General features: G+C 34.9%; 1 protein-coding gene and 1 long non-coding RNA gene across 2 annotated transcripts; one reads left to right on the forward strand and one right to left on the reverse strand.

The window, feature by feature from the left end:
- Positions 1-5,406: 5,406 nt before the first annotated feature.
- LOC121419226 lies at positions 5,407-8,747 on the reverse strand. Its single transcript, XR_005970563.1, has 4 exons — positions 8,674-8,747; positions 6,864-6,958; positions 6,254-6,266; positions 5,407-5,512 (listed from the first exon to the last, which is right to left on the reverse strand). It is a non-coding gene; the product is annotated as an uncharacterized LOC121419226 (long non-coding RNA).
- Positions 8,748-8,846: 99 nt separating this feature from the next.
- LOC121419227 (TAF6-like RNA polymerase II p300/CBP-associated factor-associated factor 65 kDa subunit 6L) lies at positions 8,847-20,648 on the forward strand. The gene is made up of 11 exons (XM_041613587.1): positions 8,847-9,079; positions 13,081-13,167; positions 14,025-14,175; positions 14,735-14,791; positions 15,251-15,301; positions 15,680-15,777; positions 16,388-16,561; positions 17,521-17,645; positions 18,375-18,507; positions 18,927-19,049; positions 19,326-20,648. The coding sequence occupies exons 1-11, from the start codon at positions 8,870-8,872 to the stop codon at positions 20,076-20,078; spliced, it is 1,962 nt and encodes a 653-aa protein (XP_041469521.1). The 5' UTR covers positions 8,847-8,869; the 3' UTR covers positions 20,079-20,648.
- Positions 20,649-21,511: the final 863 nt, after the last annotated feature.

Here is a 21,511-nt window from a genome sequence, read left to right on the forward strand (position 1 = left end):
CAATATTGAACAGCAAATTTTGTACTGGAGCCTTTGGGTTTATTTGTCAGATTTTGCTTGTTTTAGGAATATGCTCTCAATCCTCTCATATTGAATAGGCATTTGATGTGCATTTTTAACATACTCTATATAGATAATAATGGGCAATATCTTTATGTAGACTTGAACTGTTCAATATTTAACCCTAAAAAGACTGGGGGGACTGATTCAGCCCCCCCCTCGACATTTTCGCGATAAATGAGCTGCGCGAAATTTTTTGACCGCGTCGCTCGCTGACTTTTTACTGTCAAGTCTCGCGCAACTTTTGAGACCAAAATTGTGACCCCTGGGTACGCGGTTCTAAAATTACGCAACATTTCGTAAGTGCATGCAGACCCAAAATTACTCAAAAACGTGAATTTGTGTACAAATCCAATGCAAATAGTGTTCTTAGCCAAAATTCATAAATGTTTCATTATTTTTCCTTTTACTGATTAAAATCAATTAATTTTATCTTGTTTATGGTCAAAATAAAGTCCCCGACAATTTCCATTAAAAAAAATAAAAAACAAAAAGTCGAAAAACAAAGAAATACATAAGAAATTTAGAAAACAATAGAATACATAAGAAAATAAATTGGATTTTGAAATTTTTTAAAAATCAATTTGATCAGATGCCTATCTAGAGTATGTGAAACAAAAATTAACATTTCAGGGGCATTATTTAATTAATTAGAGCAAACTTATGCTTTTACGCATAAATTAGCATAATTAATGAGACATGAGATTTTTTGCCGAATTTGATGTTATAGTTTTGTAGATAATGCCATGGGTAACGCGTGTGCCAATTTTCGTCACGATCACGCGATCAACGGCTGAAATCATAAGGGGGGGCTGAATCAGCCCCCCCCCCCAGTCATTTTAGGCGTCGAAATAGCCCAGTCTATTTAGGGTTAAGAGCATAAGTGTCATATCTCTCACCATACCTGAACTCTTATGAGAAATGTCAATGAGCTTTGTTGTGCAAAGGAGTTAACTACTTGGGTATTATTTTCCCCAAGTGAGACTTTAAAAACATCAGATAAAGTTTCATGGAAGAGGATGAAGACGTACATTTTGCAGTTTGGTTGAAGCAAGTTTTGGTACCATGGTACTTTAAAATATGAAGTACTTTTTAACATATAGGGCATGGAAAGAAATCTATTTTCAGTTGCAAATCAATTGTAATTCCTTAAATCAGGCCTGATGGGGCGCCATTACATGAAAGTTTGAGTTGCAATTGCTTGTAAAGTCGACTGCAAATTTGCATTTAATCAAAGGACTTACACTTGATTTTGTGATAGGCTTTATTTGGAATTGAATGATAAATTTTTTGCAATGCCCCATTAGTAACATGTCGCCTTCCTTTCTGCACATTAGTCAAGCATTTCTTTGCAGAAGCACAGCTCGAGTTATTTTGTTACTGGTTGATTTGGTGTTGATTAGGCTGATTTTCTAATCGAGCTAGTGCTAGGACCAACCTCTCAAATTATATAACAAATATCATGTTTGTAAAATCATATTCAGTTAGGTAAGTCAGCCCAGATACTCTCAACACCAATACCAACAATGAACTTGAAATAGTAACCATTGTCTTTCAGTTATTGCATGGTATGATGTTTTGTGTATTTGTGGATGACAAGTTAGAGTTAGATATTTCAGATTGTTCTTACATTCTGTGTTCCTGTTGTCTGGTCTTGTGATATACTATGTACTATCATGAAATGATTTAATGTAAGATTTTATATTGTCTCAGCATAAATGTTTACCTTTCTCCTGCATTTAATGATGGATTGCAAATACCAGATAAAATGTAATGCATGATACGTAAATTGTTCAGATAACTTAGACTTGCTCAATGCTTGTTGGCTATAGAAAAATTATTAGAGTGTATGCAATGTATGCAAACTGGAACCAAAGTATTAAGCGAATTCCGGTCACTAGCACCTCATGAAATAAGATTCACATGCATGACTGCAGTCAAATAAGATTATTGAAATTTCATACAAATGTCACAGTATACTAAAGGTGAGTTGTAAAGGGTACACGAACATTTTCCAAAGAACATAAACAAGTGTAATCACATTTTGACAACCAAATTATCAATGGAGAATTAGACTACTTGTAAAGAACCTTGCATCCATTTTGAAATGCTCATTTGACTGAGATAACCCATCCATATATTTATGTTAAGTCTTGAGGTGACAGTATACTAATAATTATTGTTTAAGTGCAATGGACAGAATAATTCACGAGGTGAAAGATGAAATGATCCATTCAGTTAGGCATAGCCTTTTGAATAGATCATTCATTTCATCTTTCACTGAATGAAGTATTCTGTCCATCGCACAAATGAAAATAACATTCATTATTTGATTTATATGACACCTAAAAATAAAGATCTTTTTCGTTTTAAATTTTAAATTCATGAATTTTGATGTAAAATATACTCATGCAGTACAAGGTCGGTCTGTTGATTGTTGTGTACATACAACACACACCTGCAGATGGGAGTGATTTTACTTGTGCCAGTGGTCTTGGTGATAGCGTGCAGTGACAAAGTCGTATGGATCCAAAATTGCACGGATGACGTCATTGTAAAATGGGCTGAATGATCGATAACAAATGGCAAGGGTCTACATAGGCGTCATACAACATGTAATAGAGCATGTGAATAGTTGAAGTGAAGATATATTTCAAACTTTCAATGGGTGATTTTAAGTAGTGTTGCTGCTGAAATAAATGTATATCCGGCTACTGAGCTTAGCCCTTGGCAGAGCAAGCTATAGTAATAATTTGTTGAAAAAAAATCAAAGTATGTTGACTCTTCAAGTTAGGTATTATGCCTGGTGTTTGATTTGCCCCAACACCAGCATTGAACACAACTTGAAATCACCCAATATAGCTGCTCTGTTAATATGCATTGATTTTGACTGTAATAGTCACTACATTTATTTATACATGCTGTGTTGTTGTTTTTTCAGAACCTGTAAGTTTTTCAACAATTGTCATTTTTCAAGTTGTCAGATCTAAGAATTTGCCTTGCTTTTGATTGGATGAGTATTAGGATAATCACAAATTTTCAGTGCTTACAACTTAAATAAAAATAGTCCCCAGGAGTAAATAGGATATTATTGTAATTTGCCTTTCCTGTTTTCACTCTTTCCATTATTTCATTAAAGAAATAGAAACCTCGTCAAAGAGGAAACAATGTAAATAAATGACATGTGAGCAGCACTGCTAACAACCCCAGTCTTCCAAAACATATTTAAGATCAGCCAGTACTATTCACTTGTGTTTTTTCTTGTAGTTTTGGTTCATGAAATGAGGATAGCAAAACATTAGCTGTCATGTTGTAATGCTACCGTATCTGTTTTATTATAATACAAGGTACATGTAGAAATCTTGATATTTTTTTGTAAACCATGGATCATGACAGCAATAAATGGGCGAGATATGAATTAATCTCAAAGTACATAGAATAGTTATTTGTTGCTATTTATTTCAAGATATACACCTACATGTAGATATTTATTACTTTGCACCAAATGTGATCAATTTGACTCTAAAACATGATATTCTTTGAATTAATATCATGCACATATTTTTTCTCTCCAGTTTATGTCAATTGCTAGGCTATATCAGCCACACTTGTCAATCATATTTCACTAAACACAAGTTCTCTTCCTGTCAGACCCCAATGCTCTGAAATGAAACATGTACATTGTGTCCCAAAATAAAATGTGCTTGTAACAGAAAAATAAACAGAATGTAGTTAAAAAACACAGTTTGTATTTTCAGTAAATATTTGAAGGTCTCACTTAATTTATTTCAAATAAACAGGCTCTCGTGTAACGGCATTGCTTTTCAACCCAAGTCCAGTAGTTCTGAACTTGCTAATCTCACAGTACCTGTTCAGATTTCTTCTCGATTCACTCAAAAAAGGAAAAAAAATCACCCTTCTGTTTTATGACATTAATGATGAATAGCTTGAATCTTCACTGTTGATTTCAATTAGGCTTGAATATACAAGAGAACTGAATGCAAACCACTAACCATTGTTTTACTGTAAGACTTCCAAGGAAGTGCAAACTTTTGTTACATCAAATATGTGTAAAAAAAACCTAATGATACAAAATCAATGTAACTTTCACAGGGGTTAGTAAATTAACTAGGCTTTATAAATCCTAAAATTTTATTGAGTAAGGTATCTATCAAGGGACATTTTTACTGGGACTCGCTGTGCATGCCTTAAATGGAAATTCAACCTAGAAGATAAATAATTTGTGTAAAAGGAATAACATATTCCAGATAGTAATTGAATTTTTGGGATTAAGAAAAAAGATTTTTTGTTTGATATCAAATTCATGAACGTGTTTATTTGAATGAGAAAAGACCATTACCATTATGCGTTTGAATTCATCCACATTTTCCTTGCAATCCTAAGTTTGGCAGGCAAAATTTTTCACCTAATCCATAATTCAAATTTGACTGCCTAAAATGTAGGTATTTGTGCCAATTAAATTGAATTCATATTCACTCTTCAAAGACATGCATTGGATTTAATTGCTTTATGAAAATGACCTATTTATCAAAAAATAGGTCCAATGGTCTTCATACAAATATTTCATCAACGATGAAACAATCTCTTGTTTGTCACAGGTAGACTGTTGTGCAGTGATGCTGTACAACTCCAGGATTTAAATCCAATGACATACAAGCTGGGATCACAGATAAACTTCTTCCCAGTCTTTCTAAGTTCAAGTCTCTCATAGCATCAGACAGGTTCTTGATACCTTTGGATACATTCAACAGTCCGCTGATGGTTGAAGTCTTTCAAAAGTTTTCACATTGACCTGATCTTTCTGTCCTCTATGAATAATACATGTCGATTCACTGCAGGCGGAATATAAAAGTTACAAAAATAATTTTATTTCATATGCTAAATAATACAAGATAATTTGCGGAAGTTTCAAAGAAAAAGGGAATAAATGAACTGGCAAACAATAAAAGTTGCAATATTTTGAATGAGCCAGATGAAAATTCAGTTTGAAGTATACAGTCAAGTCAAACTGGACAAACAATGTTGTATACAGCAGATCACTTCTAACACTAATGGACCTAGTTTTGATTTTCAGAAAGTGATTGAAAAAAATATTATTTTGGCTTGAATGCTAGAAGAAATTCAATATTTACTGGAATGAACACTGATATATGATAAGAATTTTGTATATTTGTAGAGCCCACATACTGCCAAAAGAAGCTCATGGCACTAGCTCAGCAAGTTCTCTTAATATCTTGTATATGAACAAGTGAATAAATCATCAAAATACATACATAAAATGAACATTGAGCATCTTAATGACCTGCAGGACATAATCAACTTGCCTTTCGGATCAAACTTGACCAACATCATTTTGGGTTTTAATCTGTTCCTGATCATCACTTTACAAGTTCCTGTTCCAGCTGCACTCTTCAACATCACCATTACCCGTCTAGAAATGGAATGAAAGTGGGAAGTGTATTACACATTGTAGTTTATGTCTTCAATTATTCTTAAACAAAATTTTATTTACTGGTAGTTTATATTCAATTAGCAAATAAAATACATGCAGGATATATCACTACTTAATTTGACGAATATTAGAGAATACAGGTACTATTGCATAAGTCCACATTCCATAAATCAAATATTGGCCCAAGTCGAACCATATTATACAAAAATGTCTTATAAAGTATATACAAACCTCTTCTAATTTAATTTTTCCCAAGTAAACAAATTTTTGTGGTCCAAAATGACAGGCAAAAAATATATCATTATGAATGTTGATTCACTTGTGCTATACCGGTACTTTTTTTCATATTTGTGCAATATAACTCTTCTTACAATTACCTGCTCCCCTGAGCTTTAAAAATATGCTTTGATTACACAATCTCACAAGTCTAATATGAAGTGCATCTTCAGTTCAATCATGCATTTCAAGACATTTTTAACTTCCTGTAGAAGGATCCTAAAATGAATTTTATTATTCTTAGTCATTTGACTCGCTGTCGTGTATTCTGAATTATATTAAGAAATATAACATCAAATCTTTCTATACCGGTAATTCAACTAGATTAGATGTAAAATGAAATAGTGATGTAAATGATTTAAAATGCACCGGGCCAAATTCACTCTGCACAGTGCTCAAGATGTAATATTTGAATGAATAGTGATTGATTTAGCCAATACTTACTTGCTTTTTGCAACTGTAACAAAGAAGAAGAGAGAAATAACATCAAAATTAAACGATCATGTTTTAATACATGTAGTTTAATAGGCCTACAGATTGCACAATTTTCAATCAGAAAGGCATCAACCATGCCCTTTCTCATTTACCCTAAATGTCTGGACTAATCAAATTTCATATATTTTCATGAAATGGAACTAGTCCACAATGATCCAAATATATACATTTCATCAAATTCAATAGTCACTTAAAAAGTAATTCTTGTGAAGTTCCAAAAATGTTCAATGCTGATAATATCCCAAGGCTAAGTATATCATCATGTTATGATGAGAGGTAATAGTATTGACCTCAATTACATCATCTGAATATACAATCTTCCATCTCCATATGATACATGTTAACATAAAAAAATGCACACATGGAAGAGACAGTTTTGATAACTGAATATCAAAACTGTAATCAGTATAGGAACATACATGTACCTAAATAACTACCCCCACCCCCCCCCATGCACATGTCATTTCTGTAAACAGCGTATGTGAGGAATGAGGATGTCAAACATAACTCCATATATTACAATATTATGTATGAATATAAATGAACAACCTATACTTACATAGAGAAAATGAAAGAAACATGATGACACTGATAATCTGCACAACGGATCTGCAAGTTGGGTTTTCAAATATACTCAGCTCAATTCACACTTCACTATAAGAAAAAATTGAAGGTGAAATACATGTAGTTCTGTCAACTTATTAAAAATCTTATTTCATATTCAGCACTCAAATAAGATCATCAATATCATCCACCTAACAGAAGGCAATAACCATTCGAAAAAGGCTGCTTTAATGTTTAATAAGTACCATCACAGATACTTTATGAAAGAACAGAATTCCAGATACAGAATCATAGCCCACAAGCAATTGTAAAAGATCAAATCCATTATATCCATGTAAATTTATAAATAGCATTAACATTCTATATTGAAATTCAAACAACCAGGCTGCAAACAACTGAAAAGTGTGAATGGGATCATTGTGAAACTTGTCTTGATAGGCCTATAATTTTTCAAGAAACATGTATTCAACTGTGCAATCAAACTTTGCATTTCATTGTGCAAGAAAATCAACATCTTGCCTGGCAAAATGCAAAACATGGTGTACTAAAAAAAAAAAAAGCACACACATACCGGTACACCCTCATAAAATGAGTCATCTGCTCAGTCATATTTTCACTGACTGATCGCAATAACGAAATTGTTAGTTCTGCTGAAAATGGATGCATAACGGCAAAGATCTAAAATCATTCCAATTAAGTCTTAAAGAGAAAGAATTTGGAGCTGAACACAGAGTCCCAAGTTTAAATTCAGAAGACAGTAGAGGCGCACGGCCAATATGGGAGACTCTCCAATGTGGGAGATAATCTCCCATATTAGAGACTTGCTTTGCAAAAGAACAAAAGAAACAACACCAACAAAAGCATAATTTTTTCCACCCAAAATATTGTCTCACTGAGATCAGAAGCCCATTTGTTTTGTGTGTGGATGACAACAAAAATCCTTATCAAAACAAAAGTAGATGGTGAATTTTTAAAGTAGACGGTGAAAAGGGGTAATTTTTCATGAGGAATCTGCTTATCACATTTTTATCTGCCGCCAAGGTAATCCTTTTGAAGCAAATGTAAACAAAGGAAATTGGTCTCCCAAACTGGAGACTGTCTCTGAAATTGGATACCCAAATTCTTTACAAAAGTCTCTGATATTGGAGATAATCTCTCTCATGGGAGACAGTCTCCAATATTGGCCGTGCGCCTCTACTGGAAGATGCCAGACTCCATAATATAATGAATAAATAATGAATTTAGGGCATTTCATGTGATGGCCTCAAAATGCAGCCTTTCTCATCAAAATCCCTGAATCATATTCAAAGTGAAGTGTGCCGACATGGGGTACCATTTTTTTCAATCTGAAAATGACTGCCTAAGTTTTTTTCAAGAAAATCCTAACCTAGTTATATTTTCTTAATTTCTTTCATTTTTCATTGACAAATTTTGTACACTTGACTTACCGGTACTCAATATAAGGAACATTATTAACTGAAAGATTTTGTGAAATAAGAAGAAATTCATGTATAATCTTAACTCAAATTATTAGGTGCGAAGACTTGGGGCCCATCATTATAGAAAATAAATAAATCATAGTTCATACATTCGCTTATTTATTTCTTCATTCGATTCCCATTTCCACTTTCCAGCACTAAAATGCAATATGTGGGACCAGTATAATAAATACGGTACTACTTATTTTTTTGAAAAAAATGTCATGAGATCTAGCCTACTACATCTAAAAAGGTTATTCTGATGAAAACCACAGCTGACATGAATGCTTCTAATCATTGGCTTTTAATGACGAGTTTGATACATACCATATGCATATCACGGCGCTAGGCCTAGAAGTATTTAGTATGTCAATACCGGTACCATACCTCCGAGCGAGCTTCTGATCCTCCTGCAGCTCGGCGGCCCCGATCGATCATCCCAATCAATCCGAGCGAGCGCGCGCGCGAGATCGAGAGATCGAGACAGACCAGACGACGACATTCGCACTTTCTTATTGCAGCAATGGCGGAGACCAGCTCAAACGCAACCAGCGCAAAACCTCAACAAATCAAAGAGGAAAAACCGAAAGCTACTGATGAGAAAAAGTATGCTATATTTTCTAAAGAATCAATCAAAACCATGGCAGAGTCTGCAGGGCATGAGAGATTGTCTGAAGAAACAGCAGCAATTTTAGCAGAAGATGTTTGTTATCGTCTCCGAGAAGCAGTGCAGGTTTGTTAACTCAGCTCAGTCTTGCCGGCCTGGGGGTGGGCCAGGCCAGGGCAGCTGGCAGGGAGCTCTCAGGGGAGCCAGGCGAAGCCGCGGCGGCAGAGCTCATGTAATGGCCCTGGCCTGGCTAGCATGGAGGCGTCTGGGGAGTGAAAGTCATAATATACTGTACGTATTGTCACTCCCCACTGACGCCTGGGACCCCTCCTCCGGGGGGGGGCCACTTCCATTCACGAGTGGATACCATGCGCGACGATGGGGTCTCGAAAAGCACCCTAAACAAGTATTGGCGTGTGAAACATGGAAACCCTAACCTTAACAAGTATTGGAAACAAAACGATACTCTTGGCAAATATTCCCTGAAATGAACCCCTAAACAAGTACAGGAATTTTTATTGTTACGGGTCCTTCGGACGTCGGCTTTACATTATTTGGTTTAGTATGACCCCACCTTCAACATCTCGCGCAAATCGGACTCTAAACACGAAGTGTCGAGGCAAAAAGGACATCCTTTATAAAAACATTTTAATTTTGTTTTATCATCCCGGCAAATTCGACCCTAAACACATAATTTTCCTAGCGAAATAGATACCCTTTTTTCATTATTTTTGTGTTTTTGACACCCTTATCACGTTACGTACGTAACGTGCCCTATCGTGAAAAAGACATCCTTTTTACGTATTTTTTTGGTCGCGCATGGTATCCACTCGTCAATGTAAGTGGCCCCCCCCCGGGGGACCCCTAAATAATAATAATAATAATGGGTATTTAGAGGCGCTAAAAACAAAAAGTACCATAGCGCGTACAAAAGTAGGAAACATTTAATATTTGCAATGATTACTATACAATATTCAAGATAAAAAGGAAAATATTAATTATTGAGGAAAAAGGTATGTCTTAAGGGATGATTTGAAGCCAAGAACATTGGAAACATTTCTTATTGAAAGAGGGATAGCATTCCAAGTCTTGTGTTTTTGACACCCTTATCACGTATTCCCCCACGTACGGGTACAAAACCAGAAACTTTCACCCCCGAGAATTCTAGCCCTAAAACATGCACATGTCATGGGGTCCAACTTCATTTCCAACATTTCTGCGATATCGATTTCATTTTTAAAGAAGAATTCATTAAAAAAAACGAGAGATTTGTTATGAAAAGATGGGAAGAGCTTACGGCCGTGTTTACATTGCCATCTTGATTTCTTTGTCTTCCGCTTGGCGACAGCACGCAAATCACGCGATTTGCGTGCTGTCGCCAAGCGGAAGACAAAGAAATCAAGGTTGAACACTAGTGCCAACGGATTGAATACTAGTGCCAAAAACCATCGCCGTATAATTTGATCGCTCACACAGTCGACTGGTTGAAGAAAAAAAAATAGGGAAAAAGAATAACCAGCATTTGCTCTTGGAAATGAGATGGGTCTGAAATTCAAGTAAATTCTATATTTCTATTTATTTGAGGAAACTCTTCAAAGGGGTTGAATCCTAGTGCCCTTACGGTACCTCTTGGCATTAATTGCCAAAAAAGGGGGAAAAATCAAGTTAAAAGGCACTCATTCAATGAACAAGGTTATGATATAACCTTGTTCTCAATCTCAGTTACATCTCCATGTGTGGCAAAATAAGGGTGGCAATGTTTTGCTTATTTTCTCTTTTTTTTATGGGACAAATGCTTGATTTTCTTACACTGTCAGTTTTCATTACAGCTATTCATTATATAACTTGGCTCTTATGTAAATTTGATTTCTTAAATTATTTTATTCATAATTAAGAATAGAGATTGAAAGATGAAAATTTTCTTGCCATATTACTTTTCCCCAATAGAGGGCGTACACAAAAATATGCCCAAAATTCAAGTTTTTGAGCGCTCTGGTGAATACAAAAATTGTTCTTAAGTTATCAAAGGACAAGTCCACCCCAACAAAAACTTGATTTGAATAAAAAGAGAAAAATTCAACAAGCATAACACTGAAAATTTCATCAAAATCTGATTAAAATAAGAAAGTTATGGTATTTTAAAGTTTCGCTTATTTTCAATAACATAGTTATATGAACGAGCCAGTTACATCAAAATGAGAGAGTTGATGATATCACTCACTATTTCTTTTGTATTTTATATGAAATATGAAATATTGTTATTTTCTCGTCATTGTCATGTGAAATTAAGTTTCATTCCTCCCTGAACACGTGGAATTCCATTATTTTAACATTTTGTGCTTCAGGCAAGGAGGTCCTAATTGTCAAATTCGTAAAAATTGAAATATTGTATAATTCAAACAATAAAAAACAAAAGAAATAGTGAGTGAGTGACATCATCGACTCTCTCATTTGGATGTAACTGGCTCGTTCATATAACTATTTTGTTGAAAATAAGCGAAACTTTGAAATGTCATAACTTTCTTATTTTACATCCAATTTTGATGAAATTTTCAGCATTGTGCTTGTCTGATTTTTGTCTATTGATTCAAATCAACATTTTTCTGAGGTGGACTTGACCTTTAATGAAAAATTGCAACTGTATGGAAATTAATTTTGGTCACAAAAGTGATATTTTAATGATTTTCAAAAGTGTGTGCTAAATACAGCATTAGCATACCATAGACCTACGTGTACCTGTAGATTCTCCACAAGCAGGATGGTACTTGGTAGCAGTGAACAAGTGTTAAAAGGAACAAAATAGTGACCTCAGCTGTCGCGCAACTTCACTTCCCCGTTTTATTCGATCTTATACATAAACATATGGCAATTGCAGAGATGCCAAGTTCAAAGACCAGCTATGCGTGAGATTTTCTTTGAATCTGAGTGAGATCACAGACATTGTGTACAATGTATATGGGGATAGGCTGTGATAGTTGCGTGAGACAAAAAACTGAAGACTTTCGCCCTGACTCCCAAGATTTCTACTTTCCTTCTATTCTAACGTAGTAAGTTAGGGCATAAAAAAAATTGTCCGTAATTTTGGCCTCGGTTCTAAATGCTAGTGAATCATGTAAATGGGATACAACTTCATTTCCGACATTTCTATGATATTGATTTCATTTTTAAACAAGAATTCATTTTAAAAAACGAGAAAAATATAAAAAGACCGGGAAAATGTGCGTGATATTTATGTCGCCATCTTGTTTCTTTGTGTTCTTTGCCAACGTTACAGACGCTTATAGAGGATATGCGTCTGATATCTGTAATGTTGACAAAGCACCCCTTTGAGAATGAAGCAAACTTCTCATAGAAACTTGAGTATATCGTAGCCATTCAACTTGATGGTGAGGTATTCTGCACTGAACGACAAGCCCCAATTTTCACGAACAAAAGTTTACAGTGATTTTTCAGTCAATTTAGATAACTCCATCCTAAAAAAAAGGGCATTGAGAAAACATTTTCTGTTTGTAATATATGAATATGCATGAAAATGCTTGTATTCTGCCCCCTCAACCCTAAGCATAGTCATGTATTGCCAAAGAAAAGCTTTTCATGTATGTCTATGCGTGCTCTCTCAACAACAATCGGGCAATATTCAATCTAAGTACGTTATATTGCTTTTTGTGAATGACATACTAAACACAGTTTGTTTTACTTGTAATCATATCCATGATTGGATGGATACATGTAGCTGTGGAAACCTTTTGTTTGCTTGTATTTTTGAACAATTTTGCTACTTTTTACCCCCACAATTCTTGACCCTGTTCAGGCGTCTGAGCTCTGCTGCATTTTTATAGGGGGTGGGGGGATAACACATACTTGTTCCATGATTGGAGATTTTATTCAACTTTCTAAGTCAGATCAATATCATTATTAATGTTAGCACTTTTCAGCAAGGGGTACATATAGAAATCTTCTCTTAACCTCTCAAGTGGTGTATATTATCATCTGCTGAGGAAACCTCTTTATCCTCACTCCTCTCTTACTCTTTCTTTATTTCCCTTTATTCTTTCTTTATCTATCTCCCCTACCTTTTGTTTATTATTATTAGCCTGGAATGTTTTCTCTTTCCTCTTCCTGAATAGGCGAGTTCTCAATTTATGAAGCATAGCAAACGGAAGCGGATGACGTCTGATGATTTCAACAAAGCTCTAAGATGGAGTGATGTAGAGGTAAATGCCTAGAGCACTTATCCAGTCTTTGATTGGTCCGTAAAGATTATACAAATAATGAATGTTTAAGTGCAATGGACAAAATACTTCATGAGGTGAAAGATGAAATGATCCATTCAACAAGGCTACACCTTGTTGAATGGATCATACATTTCATCTTTCGCTGAATGAAGTATTATGTCCATTGCACAAGTGAAAAGCATTATTTTATTTATAAATGTGACACCTAAGATTAGATGTAAAATATGCTCACGTGCACAGTGCGAGCTTGTCTGTTGATTGTCACGTACATACCCTACGCGCTGCAAACACTAGTGTTTTTACTTGTGGTGCCAGGGGCTGGCATTGGGTCTTGGAACGTAATGGACAAAATCGTATGAATAAAAAATTGCACGGATGATGATGATGATGTCATGTAAAATGGTCGACATCAAACAACCAATCAAACAGCAGGGATCTATCAAGGTGTCATATAATGAATCTTAATGCATACATTTCCATTGCCAAGAAAATATTCCTGATGAGCCAAATTAGCAATTCACCTTTAGTTTAGTGCATTACTGCCATTTTGATCACAATTCTTTGCACTAATAATTATTTTAAAAGTATAAAGTTAAAGGATACAGTGTTAAAGATGTAACAAGTTTAAAGAATTATGTGAAAGGTGTCGTATTAAGACACTGTCAATGAATTACAAAGTGGTTGGATTATTAACAAGTAACTACTTGAATCATAAACTTGTAGGCTGTTTATCATAAAACTTAGTACATACATGTACATGTAGGCCTACTAATGAATTAACATTCACAGAGGCCTAAACAATTATGATAATTTGCTGTTTTGTTTTTCCAATCCAGCCCATTCATGGTTATGGGTCTAATGAACCTGCTGTTTTTAGACAGATTAAGGATACTAATCTTTATTTTGTGGAAGACCGAGATCTAAGTTTACCTGAGATCGCCATGGATACCAAGATACCCAACAGTGCAGGAAACACCTCTCTTAAAGGTTTGGTATTACATGTACATGTATTATTTTGTTTTGTCATACACATGCTTTTTATTGATTTTCTCATACCAAAGTTTTTTGAATGGATGGGTTTTGATATTAAAGCTTATTATGTTATTATACAGTATGAGATGTACACAGAAGCACACAATTACCAATTGCAGACAGAATGTTTCATAAAAGCTGTTCAGATTTCATGCATGACTGATTAATTTTTTTTTGTTCTGTGATTATTTAGTTTCATTTCTTGTGATATTTAAAAAAAATTGAATAATATTGAATTTTCCAGTGATGAATGTTAGAAAATGATGATTTTAATCGACAAAGATTGAATTTTATGATTACCAAATATGAATCGAATTCACTAAAGGGTCGCCAGCTGATTTTCAAGTCATGCATAAGTTTTAACAGCTTAACACTATCCCATTCTGTTTTATGAAGTTGTGTAAACATTTTTTTTAAGGCTATTACTTTATGATGACCCGCCTCCCTTTCAGTTAACAAATTCATGAAATATTTTTTTTGATAATCACTCTCATGTTTTTCCTGATGTTTGCAGCTAATTGGCTAGCTTTAGAAGGTGTTCACAAGACTGTTGTTCAATCAAGTGATCCAGGTATGTTGTTTTGAAACATTAACACAATGCACATTATTCAGACAATCACATTCTACTCTCCAGTCTCCTTTTGAATTTTGAAATATCAATCTGAATTTAAAACCACATGTCTATCTTGATATTTTGAAATCCATGAATATCGTATATAAAATGTATTTAGTGTTGTTTGACTCGATTTCTTGGCCACAAAGTTCAGGTCCTGGGGCATTCTACATTAGTAAACTCAAGTATTGATAATCAATTGACATACAAAAAATCTTATCAAAATTTTAGAAGTTTATATCGCACTGTGCTAAAAGTTATGTAATATTCAATATCATAAATCATGCTAGATTATCAGTAAAGTAAAGAATGAAATTAAGGCAATTTTTTTTATACAAATAAAAATGCAGGCAAAACTACCAGGGGCATTCCACTTTCCATGGTGATTGAATTTTCTTTTTCCATTTATCTCTGTAGGTCAAGCTGCTGCTGAAGGTATTCAGAAAATCCTTGGAGTTCAAGGTCAAGGTAACAACATTGCCTTTACCTATGTGGGTTTGACACATTTCCCTTTTTGGGTGCAGGGCTCAAATAATTAATATCTGCATTGTGTATGGTGTATATGTTTGTCATTGTTTGATAAAGATAGGGGCAGGATGTATCACCGTCTTGTGGTGTTGAAGCTGGTGACTATCAAATAGCCACATACACAATATTAAAATGTATATAGTCCTTGAAATAATTAATTGTGAGATAAGATATTGTTTTTTCATGTGACAGTCTGTTCATTCAGTAAATAGACAAATAGAGTTTGTAATGAACAATTTCCCAAATTGAACCAACATTCTGTGATGTGTGAATGAAACATTTTAACACTCTTCTGTATTCTGTATCTATATATGTTAGGCATGACCCACAGCATGGAGATGTTGTCGTCTGATCAAGTCACTTACTATCAGCATATCGTCAAGGCTATCCTTGGCACAGATGAGGAGGCTACAAAGGTAATCATGGGAGTGTTTCATTATCAGAAATTTTCAGTAACAGATTTTCTCCCAACCAGGCAGATTATAGTTGTCAGTAAAAAAAAATGTGAATTCAGCACGCTTCCCACAGTTTAGGGTGCTTGGTTTGTGCCAGTTTTCTATAAACTATTTCCTTACCTTTTTTTTGTGTAATATTGAACGAGTCTGGATTTCTATGGACAGCCAAATGGGATGCAAACCTCAGTCTTTAGATGTTAGGTTCAGCATTTATGATGTACAAATATACTGTGTGTGAATTGCAAGTACAATGCCATACTTGCTGTTTCTTTTTGTTTGGGAGGGGGTAATTTTCATCCATTGCCACTATTTTGGAAACAAATCTAGCCATAATATTCAAATGTAGCAATGTCCATATTTTATTATTTTTTTTACTATTTCTCAGTCACTTTTCTCTCATAGACTGACAGAGTTGGCAAGTGTGCAATACGTTGTTGACCATAAAAACATAAGACTAGAAATCCAATTTACAAGAAGAATTATTATTAGTTGTGATATCATGAAAAACTCTGGGTAAAGCTTAAAGTTCTGTTCAGATCATCACCCTCCTTTAATTAATGTGTTTTTACAGGTTGTGTTAGTAGATCTTCAGACAAACAGTAAGATAGCAGGTTTACTTCCTTACCTGGTCAACTTTGTATCAGTTGGTGTGAAGGTAGTCAGTTTAGAGCTGTATCAACTCACAGGTCTTCTATACATCATTGATGCTCTTGTCAGGAATCAGTTCATCTATCTTGGTCCTTATGTAAGCATATTATTTCATCTTCGTTTATCATTTCATTTCTGATATACAAACAAATGCACCCTCTAGTCACTTTTCTATTTTATATTCAAGATGCACTAAGGTTTGTGAATTAATCAATCCAAATTTGCCATCAGTGTTTTTTGTACAAAGCCAGAATGTCAGAGCCAATGAGGCCAGAATGTCCAAGGCCAAAGCACCAACCTTCAGACCTTTGAGTCTAAGGCCAAGGACTATATGTCAGAGTAGATGGCAATGTGATTGGCTCGTAGATCACACCACTAACACTTACGTCACATAGACAATAGTTAGGTTTATTATCCCTTCTTATTTCTGAAGTATATCCTGGCCCTGTCTGGCCTCATCTTGGCATTGTCCGAGAACCTATCCTGAGGTCAAGGACTTCAGACATTATAGGCCAAGGACTAGATATCCATGGATTAGTACAAGACCATGCCTGCATAATCGTTGCAATGGCTGACTTTGAGGAGCACAACACTGGTTGTAGTGTAATAACTATGCTAAAGAACACCATAATGAATGTATCAGTATTCTGGTTCATACACAATGTAAAACAACAAAAAAATGACTCTATAGAATTGCTTGTGAGGATTTGTAGAAATGAACTTATTTCTAAGAACCTGACCTTGGTATGTGTCAAGGGAACAACCTTTGTAAGGATTGTCAGACTTGTTCTCGCTATACATGGCAGACAGCGATGAACATTAGTTACCGGTAACCTATTAAATTTCCAATGTATTTGTATAGAAGTAGTTTAAAACTCTTGAAAGGCAGCAACCAAATCTTCACATACGCAATAAAAACAATAAGGCATGTGTTGCTGTTCATATCGATTTTTTAGCAGTAGCTTACTAGCTAGATGATTGGCATGGGAGGTCATGGCATAAATACTAATATTTTCTAATACAGGATAATAATGTTCTTTTCTCTGTTGTATTCAGATGATCCAGCTAGTATCTACTGTGATGTACTGTATCTTAGAACCCTTGGCTGTCTCCATTAATCCCATCAATGACCACTGGGGTCTCAGAGACTATGCTGCTAGGTTGCTTCTGCCAATCTTAAGGTCAGTCCTATGAACCTTCATACAAAGATTTGCCATCAGTTGCAACTTTTTGACAATTTTGATGTAGTACTGGTCATTCTTTTGACCGATTATTTATGCAGCAGTGGTTTTTATTGGGCGTTTCAAATTTTGCGATTAAACACTTCTTTCACGTTATGTAGACGTGGACTGTGTAACACATAGATAAGTGATCAATCACTAAATGAAATGGCCCAACAAGACCATCGTTGCATGGACTTTTTTCTCAGTAGACTGAATAGGAACCATTAGAAGCTCTCTTTCAAATAAGTGATTAATCACTAACCTTTGTGTTACAGGGGCCTGGTTGTTAGTTCTCAGCTGTGTTTAAAACAAACTTCATATTTCAAGTTACCACTGAAATTTTAGATAAAAAGGCTTTGAAGATGACTCAATTATATATGAAGGAAATTATTTAAACTATAGGAAGATGCTATCAATCAACAAAGCTTGTGAAGCAGGGCTCTTGTGCTGCCCCTAATCCATTTCAAGAATGTTTACACTAATCATCAGGTTTTAATATACAGGTATTAAAGTGGATAAGCATATATTTTGCCTGTGCATATGTACAATATGTGCTCCATAGATGATTGTTTTCTTGTCAATATTATGTATAATCATCTTCCACTTCACTTTTACTCCAATCCTATCCCAACGTGATCTTGTGACAGTAATATCAGGTTTTGTTTTTAATTTCCTTTTCATTTACAGATGTTCTAAGGAATCTAAGAACAAGTTCTATCATCAGATGTTGACAGCATTTCAAGAAGTAATGAATGACCCTGCCAGACCTCTTTGTACCTATTATGGAGCTGTGATGGGACTCATTGCTCTAGGTCCACAGGTATGCAGGTTATCTCTAATTTGTACAGTGTAAATATTAGTATGGTTTGTGTTCATTGACCAAGGAACGATCACTGAACATCATTCTAAGCCCCACAAATTAGTGTATTATGAAAATTTCAGAAATTTAGTAGTAGTAGTACTAGTAGGAAATAAAGTGTTCCGAGTGACAAATGATTTGTGTATCATGTTTTACTTTGATGTAATAGCGTTTATGTTGCATAAATCAGTAATGGTAAATTGAACTGCAGTCAGGTCAAATGATGCATTGCCTTGTCAAGAATGATAACAGGTCTGTTCTTTTAATTGCCTTCTGTTTTCTTGATCACTGGGATTTGTGTTTGTCGAAGTTATTTCATAAATTCATGTACATTTGGCCTGTTTAAGGATGACTATACTTTAATGGATATTGTCTTGCAGGCTGTTGAGGATGTGTTATGTCCAAGACTATCCAGTTATTGGGTGACCCTACAGCAGATCTTAGAAGATACATCTATTACAAGGGTGAAGGAAGATGGTCATAAGGTTCATGGAGCTCTCTTAGTAAGTCATCTTTAACATTTATGTAGTCTATTAGTCCTGATGGTTTCTGTGAAAATTTGGCACATTTGTCAATATTTATGATTCCATATATGATTTAATACAGGTTCAGTGGAAACTGTTGGATTACTTGGTGTCAAGCAAACAAATCATGGACATCTTTTATCTTTAATCTCAGTAGAAGTTACTAATATTTTTTTTTCAGGAAGAGGAGGAGAATAGTGTAGGAAGCAGTCAAATTCTGATTTATTTGAAAATTTTTGTCTGTTTTACGTTTAGACTGCAGCTGAAACTCTTCTGAGGCACAAGTATCATAAAGGGGAGAAAGAGACTGATCTACCAAGCCAGACAAGTTCACCATGTGATAGCCCCAGAAACATGCCAGAGTTTGCCTTTGGTACGGCAAGCTATGTAACTCAACTTAGTGCTTCCTCCGGAAACCTTACCCCACATCTCAAAGAGAAACCTCCAAGGAAACACAATAACTTCATGGAGCTGTATTCTGAATTGTATTCCTATTTTGGAGATAGTCTCAGTGTAAGACTTGGTATTGAAACCGATGCCCTTCAGGTTATGGAAAGGTTGGACAAGCATATGGAGCATACAGCGAGTTTACAAGACTTGGTGAATGAAAGAGTTACCTTTGATGGAACGATGTTTAGACAACGCCATGTTAAGAATGCTGGTAAAGTGCTTCCCATACCATCCAAACCAAGGACAGTTAATACGGAGCTTCCTAAGACAACGGGAAAGATTCCAAGCAAATCACCGGGTCAAAGGTTCCAAACCTCCAGGACAAGACATGGCAAAATGAGCAAGCGATCTAGATCAAGGTCTGGTGGGTTGAGAGATATCTTTCAGATTGTTAAGCCTGTCAAACCTTTATCAAAGAAGACTCATTCTATTCCATTGGAAAGTAAAGTCTGGCGGATCAATTTAAAGATGCCACATGTTGGTAAAAGAAAGAAGTTATTCAAGAGAGTTGGAATGCCTCCCACAAAGAACTTACCAAGCATTCATGCAGTTTTGTGATCAGTTAACTCAATGAAACAATTTTCATTCATTTAATGATATTAATGACAATAATGTAGTGCCAAGTAGTTGCAATACATTACTTTGTATTTTTGAAATGCCTTTTCCTATATCAGAGTTCAATTAATTATTTCAGGTCTTGCAACACAATGGTTGTAATTTTTTGCAAAATTTGAACAATTTTGATCATTTTATAATCAATATTTTGAACAAAATATTCATGCAATAATGATCATGATGGACCAATGCGAATTTGAGAATCATCATAAATATCTTTGTTACAGGCACTGGATCATAATGATACTCCTTTTAAAGGCCTCGCCCAGATACCCTTGCTAATTTTGAGCAGGCACCCGGTTACAACATTTATCAGTTTAGCATGGGTTTAACGAGACCTGTCAACTGCTGCAAACTTACATTGGACTTCAGGATGTGTTTCATTTCTGACTCTCCTCCAAAGTCTGTTACATTTTTTGTATTTATACTTGCTTTCATGTCCAAAATCATGATGTCTACAATTTCTTGTGCAAAGGTGGTTGACATAACATGCATTATTTGTCTCCACACAGGCTGCTTGCCAAAAAAAGGCCTGCATTACATGTATGGTGACCACCATTTACAGAAGACACTAACCAACCTGGACAAGAAAATTAAGAAATTTTAACATGCCAATTCCACCTCATTAATTTCATTTTGTTGATGTAAGGTCTAAACTTTTTTGTCAATATTGTGAAGGGGAATGCTGAATTTCACTCAATTATAAACTATGTAAAACTTTGTTTTCTGGTAACAAGTATTAATTTTTTTCACCTGGGGAATTAAGTGGTACTCCAGGCTGAAAATGAAATGATTTGAACACAAAGAAAAATCAAAAGAACGGAACATTGAAAATGTGACAAAAATCGGACAAGGATTAACATTGATTTTTTTTTAAAGATTTCCATTTTATCAGTGAAACTTTAAAATTCAGTAACTTTGTTATTTGTTATCTTATTTTGATGCAACTTTCAGCATTTCGCTTGGTAGATTTTACTCACTTTGTTTAGATATAATTATATTCAGCCTGGAGTGCCCCTTTAAAGCTTTGGTCAGGACTAGTGTAACAATAACTTGACAACAGGCAGAGATGTTCCTTGCCACGTTATGATGGACTTGTAGAATGTATATGAATCCCTTCATTTGTATGAAATTAATTCAGATCATGATTCACATGGATTTTCAATTATTTTTGTGTCAATAAAAGAAGGAATCAATCTAGTATGTTTATGAAAAAAATAGATCTGTGAAGTTGTGATATTGATGTTTTGGTTAATGCTTTTTCTTGGGATGAGTTGTCTTCATGGAAAGATTTCTTGGCTGTGGTCTGGCTTCTGAATAGGGTCACTGAGAGGAGTCATCCCCTAATGAGTTTTTATGTTAATATTTATTGATAT

The sequence above is a fragment of the Lytechinus variegatus genome, chromosome 7 (genome assembly GCF_018143015.1).
Source record: "Lytechinus variegatus isolate NC3 chromosome 7, Lvar_3.0, whole genome shotgun sequence".
NCBI lineage: Eukaryota > Metazoa > Echinodermata > Echinoidea > Temnopleuroida > Toxopneustidae > Lytechinus > Lytechinus variegatus.

Bases quoted from the DNA above. Each gene is read 5' to 3' on its own strand.
- LOC121419227 (XM_041613587.1), top strand. From the start codon at position 8,870: ATGGCGGAGACCAGCTCAAACGCAACCAGCGCAAAACCTCAACAAATC. The intron at 18,508-18,926 runs GTATGCAGGTTA...ATTGTCTTGCAG, and splicing joins TCATTGCTCTAGGTCCACAG to GCTGTTGAGGATGTGTTATG. The intron at 19,050-19,325 runs GTAAGTCATCTT...TTTTACGTTTAG, and splicing joins AGGTTCATGGAGCTCTCTTA to ACTGCAGCTGAAACTCTTCT.